Here is a 15,495-nt window from a genome sequence, read left to right on the forward strand (position 1 = left end):
GCCCTTTGTGCAATTTAACCTTGATAATTTCGCGTTTTGTCACATACATTTGAAAAATCTAACGTCATTGCATCTGGAGCAGCCGTACATCGGCGCTTGATTTTAGTGCATTCAGCTAAATCTTTGTCTAGGGGTGATGCGCATTTTAACCTTGGCGGTTATTTTGTTCGCAATTTGTCACGTACATTTGAAAATTCTAACATGATTGCATCAGGAGCAGCCGTACATCGGCGCTTGGAAATTTAGTATATTCAGCTAAATTTTTGTTCAGATGCGTATTTTAACCTTGACAATTTCGCGATTTGTCACATACAACTGATTGCATCAGGAACAGCCGTACATCGACGCTTAAAAATCTTTGTTCTAGGGATGATGTCACTGCAGTCGTACATCGATGCGACAAAATTTTAGAGGAATTGAAAATGTATTAACCCCTCTACATCGCAATTTGCGGTACTATTTAAATTGATATTAATTCTAATACGATCAGTATTGCATCAATTGCGCCTGTGAAAGGTTTACTGTTGAAGAAATCAACACGAAGTTTTACGTTCCGTTTCGAAACGGCGAAATTTCACCGTGTAAGAAGCAAAAATGTGACACGTAAGTTTTGATTGTTTTAAAAATTTTGTTATTTATTAAAATTTTTTAAATATTGGTCTAATTATTTATATACTTATATAGCATTCAGCTTCGTCATGCAACTCGTATACTTGGAAGAAGATACGCTCTAATTCCAACGTCGTATAAGTATTTGGACATTGGAATAAGCGTTGGAGCTATATCGTACGTGGAGCTGATTCTCGACGATAATCAAATAGTATTACCTTTTTCAACGTGGAATTTGTTGATGCAGAAACGGGCAGACATTGACCGTTTTCTACAATCGACTGCTCCTCCATTATTGATCAGGGATCTAACGATCGAGGTGCATATTATGCATCAATCGAAAATTGTAAAAATCACATTATGTGACAATTCTTTGTACATGAAACCACCGACATTATTACATTTATTTAATTTTGAAAATTGTATCGATTATATGCACAATTGGTTATGCGAGAATACCTATCTCGTAAATGAAAAATTTAAACAATTTGAAACTATATTACAACGTAACAATATTGTACGCGATGCTGTAAAAACCATATGCGAGAGTGATGTCTTTAATATCGAATCATTAATTGATTGCGAATTATTAACATGCGCTGTAAATGATATTCTTTACGATGCGTGCAATAAATAAATTGTTCTTATTCCATCTGTGATTTTAATTCTTTCCTTCCATACGAATAAGAATATCACATAGTTGATAATTGTCTCAACATGCTCCGCCAAAGATGTAGAGAAATGCTGAGGTGGATGAGACGTGATGCTCTAGTTAGAAAGAGACAAGAAATATTAAAATATACATAATGAAGAGGAGTTTGTGGCATTAGAGTACCATTTTTTTCGTTGTTCTTCTGTATTTCATTGGTCTTCTGTTTCGTTGGTCTTGTATAATGGCCGAAGAAGACGTTGTTATCATCGACGATGATACGGATGATGATGATTATGATTATTGGATGGATCTAGTTGTGGCAGAAAAAATGGAGATGGAAAGAGAGAGGAGAGAGAAATGAAGGAAGTTGTATGTGAAGGAAGAATCATCTGATAAGGAACCTGATTTCCATTTTCGGACTGGTGAGGATGAAAAATTACTTCAATATGAGTGGGAACAACCTTCAAAGAAGAATCTTCAAACTTCAATTGTTCATAAGATATCAAGAGCTCGGCTTGAAAAAATCCCACACAAATTCGTTGAGGAGATTTCTCCAATCTCGAGAAATATGTGCGTAATCACTTAGAAAATGTGATGCAAGTTCGTGTATCTACGAGGAAGATCCTAATCACACTACATTACGATATTTTGGAAACAGACGGTGAAAATCTTGAATTAGTAAAAAAAAAATGGAGAAATTCAAAGAAGATGAGCACGAGAATATATTACGGCAGGACTTGAAAACGTTGAAGATAAAAATATTTTTGCCGATGTGTAATAAATCTAAAACACAATTATTATGTTTGATTTCAGAATTTACGAGAGTATATGAATGGTCGACGAGAGGATAAACAGATATGCGAATCCAAATCTGCGTAAAATTATAAATTATTAGCGTATTACTCAATGTAAAGATGAGCATGGATAACATTGTAAGTATCTTTCAATTTGTAATATATCAAAAGTATCTTAAAATAAATTATTAAATAATTTTAAAAACTAATGTGAAATGTATGTGTTTTTCTGTTTCAGGAACGGCCTTACAGCCCGGCGCATCGTCTGTATACATATATGTAATAAGATAGAGAAAAAACTATAAAGGAAAGAGTAAGTGAAAAACAAGATATTGCCGTGATTGATTACATACCTCGCACGCACATGCACAGCTTATTTTTATCAATCTTGTTAAATGGCGAGAGGGACGCGCAGTAATAGAGGACGAGAGAATCAGAGTTCTTGTCTATAAGAATACGTTACAGCGTGACTTTGGATAATAATTGTACTTGTTATATATAAAAAGGATATAGGTGGCGGTCGTAACCGACAAAAGAGACGCGTCGGTCGCGTAGCTCCGACCGACGGAAGAACTGTAGTGACAGCGCGATCATTTGAAATCCTCAACACTCCCCGTCAAATCGAGCGCTCCATCACTACGGAACAATTAGTCGAATTCCGAGGAATTCCATGCATCTGAAATGTTTCTACTTTGAAAGTCCCTTTATTAGGACATCCGCAGGCATGTCTTCCGTTGGCAAGTATTCCAGCTCGATGAGATCCTTTTCAAGGATGTCGCGAATAAAATGATGTCTCAGATGTGCTTGGACTTTGCGTGAAAGACAGGACTTTTGCCCAATAGCTGCGCCCCTTGATTGTCATTCGTAATTAATACTTTACGTCGAGAAGTCCAATTTCGTTCAAAAATTTGCGCAAGTACAGAGCTTCCTTCGTGGCTTCGGTTAGGGACATATACTCAGCTTCGATGGATGACAAGGCAACTGTGCGTTGTTTCCGAGATTCCCAACTAATGGCTGCATCGCTTATTGTGAATGCATAACCCGTGTAGGATTTTCAATCCAAAGGACGACCGGCCCAATCCGCATCCGCAAAGCCTTTTAATCCTTCTGCGTTCTTACGGTATACGATGCTGTAGGTGATGGTATGTTTCAAATATCTCAGTACCCGTTTTGCTGCCGTCTAATGTTGTTTTCCGTGACAGGAATTGAATTGACTGAGACAGCTAACAACATAGGCTATATCTGGTCTTGTGCCTACGGCTAAGTAGTTTAGGGCTCCAACGAGTTCACGGTAAGGCTCTTCTCTCGATTCCTTGTCTTCGTCCTCGTTGTTTTTTGTCAACTTGCTTCCCGGTTCCATTGGAGTGAGAACCGGCTTTGAGTTTTCCATTCCGAATCGTTTAATGATATCGTTAATGTATCCTGGCTGCGACATAGCAATATAATCTTTGCTTCTTTTAATTTCAATTCCTAGACAGAAATGTGCTTCACCGAGATCCTTAACCTCGAAATCCTTTGAGAGACCATTTTGCAGAAAATTCAGATCTGTCGCTTTTTGATAAGCAATTAGGATGTCATCTATGTAACAAGTAAACAAGTACCAATAATATTTCCTAGCCTCTTTTTGTGAAATAAACACAGGGATCGGCATTAGTAGGCTCTAATCCTAAGTTTCTGAGTTTTTCGTCGAGTTTTCTATGCCATTGTCGACCGGCTTGTCTTAGCCCGTATAATGCCTTATTCAAGCGACATACCTTGTCGTCGCCTTGCAGATCGCCAATCATTTTTATTGCTTTTGATCCAATGGGATCAAGTCGGTTCCTTCGATTAGCAATCTCCGTCCACGATTCTAGCAATAGCTTAGGTTTCTTCATGTAAAGCTTTTCTTCGATCTCTCCATTCAAATACGCCGTAAGTAATATCCAGCTGACGTATTTTGAAATCGAACTGAACTGCGAGTGCGATAATCAATCTAACGGAGATCAGACGGGCCACTGGAGCGAAGGTATCATGAAAATCGATTCCTGGACGTTGAGAGAATCCCTTAGCCCCAACGCGTGCCTTTCTTTTCTCGATGGTACCCTCAGCGTTGTACTTATTTCTCAGGACTACCCTGCAATCAATCACGTCGCGATCTACTGGCTTATTTACGACATTCCAAGTGTTCTTTACAAGACACTCGATTTCTGTCAGAATTGCTTCTTTCCAGTCGTCGGCGTTTGGTCCTTGCAGAGCCTGATTCCAAGAGACTTCTGCAATACTCGCGAATTCCGCCCCCGATGCTTTGTTCGTGTCGAATGTGCTTTCAGAGTCAGACTCTTGTTCTGAATTGTCTGGAACTTCTATCATGTTATATCTTCTTTTTGGTCGCCCTTTCTGACCGGTAAGGATTTTGGCGGGTCTCCCAGGTCCTCTCCTGATAGTTGTTTTAGCATTTCCTTCGGTTGATTCCAGTTCCTCGTGATTTTCGTCTATCGGTACGTCATCTTTCCTCGAAATGGGCGCAACTTCCTCTGCGGTAACTGGATCCAAATGGAATTCTGTAAACTCAATTAATTGGTTAATCTTCTGTTCATTGATTTGGCCGTTGTCCTTGTTGCATGTTTCTAGACGCTTTTCCTTGGATTCTAGGATACCGAGGAACTTTACATCTCAAGATACAATTATCTTCTGTTCACTAGGTACCCATACGCGATATCCTTTTACTGAACTGTCGTATCCAACGAAATTACATCTAATTCCTCGAGGGTCCAGTTTTCCTCTTCCAGGATTCTTATTCAGAACATACGCGATCTCTCCGAAGACTTTAAAATGCTTGACTCCGGTCGTTTTTTATGCCATACCTCGAAAGACGTTTTCACACCGAGTGCGGTGATTAAACACCGATTCCTCACATAGTTTGCTGTCGATATGGCTTCTGCTCAAAACGACGATGGTAGCCCGGATTGCGCAAGCATACAGCGGGCCATTTCGACTAGAGTCCGATTTTTTCTCGCAGCTATTCCGTTTTGTTGCGGAGTGTAGGGAGCCGTCAATCTTCTGTTGATCCCTTCGTCTTTCAAAAATTTGTCGAACTCCTTATTACAAAATTCCTTGCCGTTATCTGATTGGAAATTTTTAATTGTTTTCCCAGTTTGTTTCTCGGCATAGCTTTTAAAATCCTTAAAAGCCTGTAGAGCGTCGCTTTTATTTCGCAAAAAACGAACTTCACACCACCTAGAACAATCATCTGTGAATGTAATGAAATACCTGGCTTTTCCCCTTGATTCGGTTCTCATTGGTCCGCAGATGTCCGAATGCACGATGTCGAGAATTTCTGTGCATCTCTGCGATGATTTCGGAAAACTGGGCGCCGTGAGTTTTACCTTCGAACAGATTTCGTATGGGAACATTAACTTCTCGTTTCCTAAGTCCATTCCAAGAACCAATTCCTTCCGATTTAACTCCAGGAGGTCGTCTTTATTTAGATGTCCAAATCTTTCGTGTCAAATTTGCAGTTTCGATTTTTGGTCATTTGTCAACGTAACGTTGACCTGTTGCTCAGGGGTTCGGACATAGTATAGATCGCCGACTCGATCTGCAACTAAGAAGACTTTTCCTTTTTTATTTCTTACCTTGGCCTTTTTCTTTCTGAAGATTATTTCGTTGCCGGCGTCTATAATTTTTACTACCGACATCAAATTGCTCCGAAGATCAGAAACGTGTAGTGTGTTCTCCAGACATACGCCCCTACGTGGTATGTCCATTTGTTGCAGTAATTTTCACAGTTCCTTTGCCTTTTACATCTGCTGACGAATGACTGGCTAAATTCAATTTGGCGTCACTCAATTCGATAAGTTTTACGAAACTTCCCTCATCATTACATAGATGAGAAGTACAACCACTATCTAAGCACCATTCGTTTTCCCTTTTATCGAATTCGGCACGGCAAGAGGTGCATTCGGTCAATGACGTCAGAAAAAATACGTCTTCGGCGGTTCCGGCCTTTTCCTTTCTTTCAGGGCACTCGGCAGTTTATGTCCAGTTTTTCTGCACTTGTGACACTTAAATTTGAAGTTCCATCAGATTTTCCTTTCTCCGTATTCCCTTGATTTTCTATCTTGGGTTTTTGCCACGTTTTTCGTGCCAAAAGAGCGTCGTGGTCGTCATTCTGAATTCTCTGTTTCCTTGTAGTATTATCGTCCAAGATTTTAATTTTCAATGCTTCAGGATCAGGTAGATTATCTCTTGATTCGATCGCGCATCGAAAGTTGTCGAAGCTTTCCGGCAGGCTGTGCAATAGCATAATGGATTGCAATTCATTGCTTACCTCGATAGTTAATTCCGAGAGTTTATTGACAACGTCGAAGAATTCATCAATGTGTTGATGTACATCACCATCTTCTTTGAGCCGATGCATCATTAATCGCTTCCAGAGAGAGGCTTTCTTAGCTGGTCCCTTCGATTCAAGTATCGATTCCAGTTTCAGCCAGATCTCTCGCGACGTCTCACAATTCCTCACCTGTTTGAGTTCAGCATCGTTGACAGCAAGATACAAATCTGCTTTGGCTTTGTCGTCTTCTTCCTTCTAGGCCGCTATTTCAGCCGCGTTCTCGGGCTTCGGCTTTTGACCACTTGCGTATGACCATGTTTTATTTTTTGTCATAATCGCTTGAATTCTCAATTTCCAGGTATCGCAGTTGTCTTTCGACAGCAGGGGGATGCGTGATGTAGTTCCCGCGTTTTAATCCATAGTTTTTCTCAAGACGTTCGCTTTTCACTTAATCTGACAAATTCTTACGTATGAGTTCGTTCACTGTGAAGACTCACTTACTTGATTTCTGGGCTTATACTGGGCCCATAACCTGTTAAATGGCGAGAGGGACGCGCAGTAATAGAGGACGAGAGAATCAGAGTTCTTGTATTAGAACGTATATTCTATAAGAATACGTTGCAGCGTGACTTTGGATAATAATTGTACTTGCTATGTATAAAAAGGATATAGGTGGCGGCCGTAACCAACAAAGGAGGCGCGTCGGTTGCGTAGCTCCGACCGACGGAAGAACTGTAGTGACAGCGCGATCATTTGAAATCCTCAACAAATCTTAACATCAAAGATACTGACAGCGAGTTGTGCTACTCTATATACTGTGGTGAGAACATTGAACCAAAGCTGCCAGATCTCCGACGCAAGCAACATGCAACACGTCGTGAAGAGGGCGTAACGAGGATGTGAGCGTAAGCGTGTGAGCTCGGCGTTTCGGCCATCTTCGGATAGTAGAAGAGGACAGAATACTGTTTTTTGTCTTCTTCCTATCAACGAAAGCGACAGGCGACGCGTGACACTGCACGCCGCTCACTTCTCGATATCTCGATATATGCTCAATATGTTTCTCTCTTACAGCTTTTCTTTATATATTATAAATATACTATACGAATATACAAATATAAATACATACTAAATATATTATAAAACAATATTTAATATTTTCTGGAGGCTTGCCACGACCCTATTTAAGGTCCATCTGCCACTATTATTGGCACAGTGGGGATATTGTTATTTACTAGAGGAATCTTGGGGGATGTGGTCACTCTACCGTTGTGCTCGTCGGTGACGTTTCTTACGGAAGGCCAGTCGGAAGCATGCACGCGAATACCTCCACCGACATTTATTTAGTCAGCGAGCGATCTTTCAAGGATCCTCCTGGATCCTCCTGGATGGCAATCGGCATTGCATCCATCGAGCGAGATACCAACATCGCTCTGGAGTCGCATATCACTGTGTTAAAAAGCATTAAGTGTGAAGTCTGGATAGCTCAGTGATCTAAAACAGTTGCCCGGAAAGCGAAAGACTCAGGTTCGATTCCCAATCCAGCCACTTTCACCTCACATATTTTTCTAGTCCACGAATATTGTTTTCTAGCAATTATTCGTTGGGCTGAAAAATGTGTGAATGCTCTCTTCACAGGATATGCGTCCATGCTATTGCCACGGATGGATTCTGTCGGTCGTTGACCAAATGGACGTATAGACACGTTTGATATCCTCCCACATACATCCCTATCTTTTATCTAATAATTTAACTTCTTTTCTCCATACATTTACATTTAAAATAATAAAATAAAGAATGTAATGAGTGTGGCGATTTTCCCCACCACCCATGAGATATCATCAATGACGCATTAGGTTTTTTTATGTGGACCTTCGTCTGGAGCCCTATTAAACCACATTATATTCCCAGTAGGTAGCAAACACACGTCATTTTGAAGTTTCAAATTGGTCATTCACTGACTATTCTTGACGTCACGAGCTGACGTTTTTATGACGTAAAAGTAACGGTCTAATGTTACAGATTCTTGACGTCATGACATGCATTTTGACATCATAAAATGTACTATATTTTGACGTCTTTTTTTTAAACATAATAATATATTTATTAAGAGGATGTCGGACCGTCCGATTTTACCGACAAAACGATTATTTCTTTCTGCACCGAAATTTTTTTATAGATCGTACGGAATAATAAATCCTTTTCTATGATTAAAGTACACATAATAATATACACCGGAGCTATTGATTTTTTGTTAAAAACGAAAGAAAATTAGAAAATTATAGGTTTTTTTATCGACTTCTGACGTCAGATCGTAACAATACTTTTTTAATATAAAAGTTTTACAGTTTGTGCGTGCAAAATAGAATCAGTTCGGGCTCGTAATTATATGAAAGAATATAGATGAACTTCTAGAAATAAGTTCAATAGTCGAATAAGAGAAATTTCGGTGCAGAAAATTTTGTGCATATGTGTTTGTGTGAGATCGAGGCAAAAGAGTAAAACAGACCCGTATATTAGTTGCCCGATGTCGTGATAGGAGGCGCTACAATCTGTTTGTGTGACAAAGAAACATAATCTTATATCATCCTTGTCTCTTATCGCGTGTAGAGAGCAATACATGTTATTCTCTCTCTCTCTCTCTCTCTCTCTCTCTCTCTCTCTCTCAGTATACATGTATGTTCAAAATAATTGCACTTCCTCATATCTCTCATTCCGTTTTTTTCTAATCTCTTGCATACTATATATCGCTCTGTTGCGATTCTTACAAGCTTGTTTAAACATTTGTACTCTTGTTTGTACATCTATCTCTTACACTTCGTAATTATATAATTTTTTCGATCGCTTTTTCACAAAAAGAAATGAATGGAATATAAATTTTAGATGATCTTGTAAAAAAGCAATTGTGATATATAGTAAGTGTATAGTAAGTATATAGTAAGAACGATGAAAGACAGAATGAAGGACTTAGAGAAAGAAGATATAATTATATATAAATATATATATATATATATATATATACAGGGTGTTTCATTTTAATCCGACCAGTCGAATATCTCGAAAACCAAGCCCGGGAGAGAAAAATATTTCAGACAAAAGTTGTTTGGTTTCGAGGGGGCCATGAGATGGTGACAATGATTTGACCTTGAACAGTCATTTGAAGGTCACATAAAGGTCACCTTAAATTTCTTAAATGGAATACCCTATATATTTTTGCACATTCTTGTAGCTGACATCGAGAGATTTCCAAAACACTATAATTAAGTACCTTTTCGTTAAGTACTTTTTGAGTTATGAGGCTTGAAATAATTTCTTAATTCTACATAAACCGTGAAATATCTAGTAAAATATTCATTTTTCGATTATCTTACCTTAATACTTTTACGTACAAAATAATGAGAGGAATCAATTGGTGTAAAGAAAACACATAGTTGTTTTGAAGAAAAAATATGTAATTTGCAATTAACAATTCCATATTTTTTCTTAAAAACAACTATGTGTTTTTTTTACACCAATTGATTCCTCTCATTATTTTGTACATAAAAGTATTAAGGTAAGATAATCGAAAAGTGAATATTTTACAAGATATTTTACGGTTTATGTAAAATTAAGAAATTATTTCAACCCTCATAACTCAAAAAGTACTTAACGAAAAGGTACTTAATGATAGTGTTTTGGAAAGCTCTCGAGATAAGCTACAAGTGTGTGCAAAAATATATAGGGTGTTCCATTTAAAAAAATTGAAGTGACCTTCACGTGACCTTCAAATGACTCTTCAAGGTCAAACCAATGGTACCATCTTATGGCCCCCTCGAAACCAAACAACTTTTGTCTGAAATATTTTTCTCTCCCGGGCTTGGTTTTCGAGATATTCGACTGGTTGGATTAAAATGAAATACCCTGTATATATACAGGGTGAGCCATTTTAATTAACGCACGCAATTATTTCGGAAACAAAGCATTTTAGAGAAAAATGTTTCAGACAAAAGTTTTATGGTTTCGAGGGTGCCATAAGATGGTATCATTGGTTTGACACTGAAGAGTCATTTGAAGGTTACGTGAAGGTCACTTCAATTTTTTTAAATTGCAATCCCTATTTTTTATTGCATATTCTTGTAGCTTACCTCGAGAGCTTTTCGAAACACTATAGATAAATGTCTTTTCGTGAAGCACTTTTCGAGTTATAAAGCTCCAAAGTTGCAATATTTTGATAAAAATACAAAATACCTCGTAAAATATTAATCATATACATTGCAATAATCATATGCATATATCCTGAAAAGTTTAATTGAAAAAAAAAAAAGGAAATGATAATACAAAATACAAAATTAAAAATTATTAAAAAAATTAAAAATTAGAAATTAATAAAAAAAAAAATAAAAATTTATATAAAAATTAAAAATTAATACATATAAAAAAATTTTAGTTAAAAAACTTAGCGCTGCTAATTTCATTAGCACATTATTCAACGTAGCAGCGCTAAGTTTTTTAACTAAAATTTTTTTATATGTATTAATTTTTAATTTTTATATAAATTTTTATTTTTTTTTTTATTAATTTCTAATTTTTAATTTTTTTAATAATTTTTAATTTTGTATTTTGTATTATCATTTCCTTTTTTTTTTTTCAATTAAACTTTTCAGGATATATGCATATGATTATTGCAATGTATATGATTGTTCATATTTTCAACGATTTTTTATAATAGATATATTACAATTCATTTAATATCATTTTTCTTTTAATATTGGAAATAAAAAAGAAATGTATATTTTATAGTGAAAATTTTTATTCAGTTGGCGCAACTTTTTAATATTATTTGTAGGAAATTAAAACAATTATTTTGTACAATTTTTTTTAGTTAAAATATTTTAAGTTTTTATTTTCAATTAGCGTAATTTTTGGATATCATCATTTTTCTAGGATATAATGTAGAAAATTAAAACAACATTTTATATAACTTCTTTTGGTTAAAATATTTTTATAAGTTTTTATTTTCACTTAGCGCAATTTTTTTGATATCATTATTTTTGTAGGATATACAATTTTACACAAAATTAAAATAATTTGTAGAACAATTTTTTACGGTTTAAAATAACACTATTTTGTGCAGATTAAAATAACTATTTTGTAGATTAAAATAATCCTATTTTGAAGATAGGTTTTTTACAGTTTTAAAATAACACTATTTTGGAGACAGGTTTTTTACAATAGTTTTTTACAGTTAATAATACACTATTTTGCAAATACATATACTGTTTTTTACGCGGACTTAGCACCTTTTTTTACCTTTTTTTTAAAAGGGTAATTTTTTTAGGGATAAAATTTACGGTGAAAATTGTAAGAAATTTCTTTTATAAAACTTGCAAAGTAATCAATGTTAAGTAATAACAATCCGCTGCTTCAGCTCTATTTGACATATCCTATAACAAAGAGAATAGTTATGCATAAAAAATAATACTCTTCGCAACTTTTGTATGCAACTTGTAGTACATGATAGAAGCACAATTTTTTATAACATTCCAATAATTATATATGAAAATTGAAAATGATTTTCAAAATGTTCAAGAATTCTTGTAAAATAGGTAACAATAAGATATATATGTTGCTTGTGTAAGTAAATCGCAATTTTTTATCGTTACAATTCGATGAATAAACATATATTTTGCAATAAATAGTACATACTGTGAAAGAAATATAAGAATAATAAATATTCGTAAATTAATTAGTTACATTTAAAATTATTATTGTTTCTCAGCTTCCACTTTGGCTGGCTCTTCCTTATCTGACTCAACAGTAGTACTACTATACACAGAACTATTATCTAAGAGTGTTTTTCTCTTAGCAGTGCTCTTTTCGATAGCTTGATGAATTTTGTTTAATCGCTCTTGAGTGGTTTGTAAGATGTTGCTAACAATAGTAATTTTGTGCTTAACATTAATAAGTTTCTTTACATAAGAATCTGTCTCTAGCGGATATTGTAGTGCGTCGTTAATTCTCTGAAGTTCCTCTGTTAAGGATTCAATCCGCTGCTTCAGCTCTATTTGACATATCCTATAACAAAGAGAATAGTTATGCATAAAAAATAATACTCTTCGCAACTTTTGTACGCAACTTGTAGTACATGATAGAAGCACAATTTTTTATAACATTCCAATAATTATATATGAAAATTGAAAATGATTTTCAAAATGCTCAAGAATTCTTGTAAAATAGGTAACAATAAGATATATATGTCGCTTGTGTAAGTAAATCGCAATTTTTTATCGTTACAATTCGATGAATAAACATATATTTTGCAATAAATAGTACATACTGTGAAAGAAATATAAGAATAATAAATATACGTAAATTTGCAAGAAGAAACGCGAAAAATAAATGTTACTATTATTGCATGCGCGCTGAAAACAGAAAACTTGACGTCACCTTGTGGCGCGAATTCTCTCGTCCAGTTGATCCACCGTAGGTTTCAAGAGACTCATAAGACCTTCCGTTAATGCATCCCGCGTCGGATTTTCGCAAAAGTCATCTATCTTGTCGTCGATAGATGTATTGTCACTCGCTGTGTCCACGTCCATGTTATAGCTGTAGTGAAGTAGACACTACCGTGTCTCTTGATATATATATATATATATATATATATATATATATATATATATATATAATCTGAAATAATAATATAGATACAATCTAATCTAAATATATAAATGTTATATGTATATTATTATTTTATATAATTACCTGAAGTGACACACTTAACCTTTTACAACATATTTATAAGCACCGTTAACGCCACAGAGCGCTACTAATGCTGCGTCGCGTGAATCACTGCTAGCGCATTCTTGTGGCAGACGTTGGAAACGTATTTCTGTATTTTCTTTGTTACGTTAAGAGGAGTTGATGACGACCATGACGACGTTTCTTAATCGAAATTTTCACATTTCAGACTTTGCATCATGATATCTCCGTTTACAGAGCACGTAGCGCAAAAATAAAAACACTTTTATTATTTAATTTAAACCCAAGCTATCGATTAATTCTACTAAGAACTCGATCCGTTGAGCGGTTATATGAGAAATAAAAATATCGAGTTATACTCTCAATCCGACTCGCGTAATAATACACGGAGTGCATTTTTTGCTTACGCTGGGACTTAGCAAAGACACTACCGTGTCTCTTGATTTTTCGATTTTACTTACTATAATACTTTTTAGCACATAATAGTCATTAAAAAAGACAGTTTTTTTTTTTTAAATTTGCAATAAGCAATTACATAATTTTTAATAATTTTTTAATAAAGTTTATTTATTAAAAATTTTTAAGATAATTTAAAGTTTCTTATGATACCTTTTAAATAAATAAAATAACTATTTAAGGCAAGATAGAGGAAAGTTTTTCATGGCTACTCAAAACCAGTTGTTCTCACGGCTACTCAAAATCAGTTGTTTTCACGACTATTCAAAATCAGTTGTTTTCGCGACTATTCAAAATCAGTTGTTTTCACGGCCCCTTGAAATCAGTTGTTTTCACGACTATTCAAAATCAGTTGTTTTCGCGACTATTCAAAATCAGTTGTTTTCACGACTATTCAAAATCAGTTGTTTTCACGACTATTCAAAATCAGTTGTTTTCACGACTATTCAAAATCAGTTGTTTTCGCGACTATTCAAAATCAGTTGTTTTCACAGCTTCCCAAACCCAGTTGCTTATATCAATAACTACATTGACTTCTTTTTTAAAGAATGATATTGCACTGAATTACATATTGATATTCCTAACTAACTATTTAGTCAAAATCCGATACTACTGCTGATTATTATAAGCAACTTTAATTCAAACCATTAAGCTTATGAACTTTTACGATGGCTGATTATACTTCTTCAGAAATTGTCGATATTTTACTAGTTTTGGGAGAAGCTTTTGGCAATTATTGTCAAGCTGCGAGACTTTACCAAAATCGATACCCAAACAGACGACATCCAAATGATACTATCATACGGCGTCTTAAGATAAGAGCCCAACAAGGTAAGTTGACCCGTTGTCGCGTAAATCATGAATATGGTGATGACGATGTACGTATTTTCGCTATCTTAGCGGCTATTAACATTAACCCTCATATTAGCAGTCGTCAAATAGCTAGACAAACCGGTATACCTCAGAGAACAATCGTGAGAATTTTGAGAAAAAAAAAATATCATCCATACCATATTACACTAACGCAAGCTCTAACTCTAAATGACATGCAACAGCGTGTACTGTTTTGTCGATGGGCCATACGGATGATTGCGCATGACGCAGATTTTTTCAAATATGTTCTATTCTCTGATGAATCGACATTTAAAAATAACGGAGAATTGAACACACATAATTGTCATTACTGGACAGATGTCAATCCATATTGGCATAGACAAGTAGATAATCAACATCGTTGGAGCGTAATGGTTTGGTGTGGAATCGTCAACGGTTATCTCATTGGTCCATATTTTTTTGAAGAGAATATGAACAGACATGTCTTTTTGGAGTTACTAAGGGATCATTTACCTGTTTTACTCGAAGAAATCGATTTGGAGACGAGGCGAAGAATGTGGATTCAGCTGGATGGTGCGGCACCACATATTCACAAATCGTAAAGAATTTTCTGGATCAAAACTTCAATGGCAGGTGGATCGGACGAGGTGGTCCAGTTGCATGGCCCGCCCGGTCACCAGATTTGACTTCTCCTGATTTTTACTTGTGGGGATACTTAAAAAATGTCGTGTACGAACGAGAACCGACGACAAGAGAAGACATGATCGAACGGATTCGAATTGCTTGTAGAGCGATACCAAAAGCCATCTTACTTAAAACGGTCGACCATTTCGCAAAGAGAATTAGATTATGTGTTCAAGTCAACGGGGGCAACTTTGAACAGTTTCTGCGATAGATGCTAAAAGAATGCTCGGATCTTGCCTTGACTGGCTGGATCATGCTCGGGTCTTGCCTTGACTGGCTGGATCATGCTCGGGTCTTGCCTTGACTGGCTGGATCATGCTCGGGTCTTGCCTTGACTGGCTGGATCATGCTCGGATCTTGCCTTGACTGGCTGGATCATGCTCGGGTCTTGCCTTGACTGGCTGGATCATGCTCGGGTC

At 35.9% G+C, this 15,495-nt stretch overlaps 1 protein-coding gene and 2 pseudogenes across 2 annotated transcripts; 2 read left to right on the forward strand and 1 right to left on the reverse strand.

Annotated features, from left to right (window-relative positions):
* The first annotated feature begins 1,502 nt into the window (after window positions 1-1,502).
* LOC145968976 (uncharacterized) lies at window positions 1,503-2,140 on the forward strand (annotated as a pseudogene).
* A 9,953-nt stretch (window positions 2,141-12,093) lies between these two features.
* Window positions 12,094-13,515, reverse strand: LOC145968884 (SNAPIN protein homolog). Of its 2 annotated transcripts, none has more exons than XM_083094749.1 (3): window positions 13,106-13,515; window positions 12,791-12,977; window positions 12,094-12,418 (listed from the first exon to the last, which is right to left on the reverse strand). In XM_083094749.1, exons 2-3 carry the CDS (start codon window positions 12,940-12,942, stop codon window positions 12,109-12,111), a joined length of 462 nt encoding a protein of 153 aa, XP_082950875.1. In that variant the 5' UTR covers window positions 12,943-12,977; window positions 13,106-13,515; the 3' UTR covers window positions 12,094-12,108. The 2 variants fall into 2 exon arrangements, with proteins under 2 accessions (XP_082950875.1, XP_082950874.1); XM_083094748.1 differs by having other exon boundaries at window positions 12,791-13,030.
* Window positions 13,516-14,604: 1,089 nt separating this feature from the next.
* LOC145968978 (uncharacterized) lies at window positions 14,605-15,287 on the forward strand (annotated as a pseudogene).
* Window positions 15,288-15,495: the final 208 nt, after the last annotated feature.

This window comes from Camponotus vicinus, unplaced genomic scaffold (genome assembly GCF_025532165.1).
Source record: "Camponotus vicinus isolate PSW18456_S1 unplaced genomic scaffold, iyCamVici1.0 SCAF_3, whole genome shotgun sequence".
Taxonomy (NCBI): Eukaryota; Metazoa; Arthropoda; class Insecta; order Hymenoptera; family Formicidae; genus Camponotus; species Camponotus vicinus.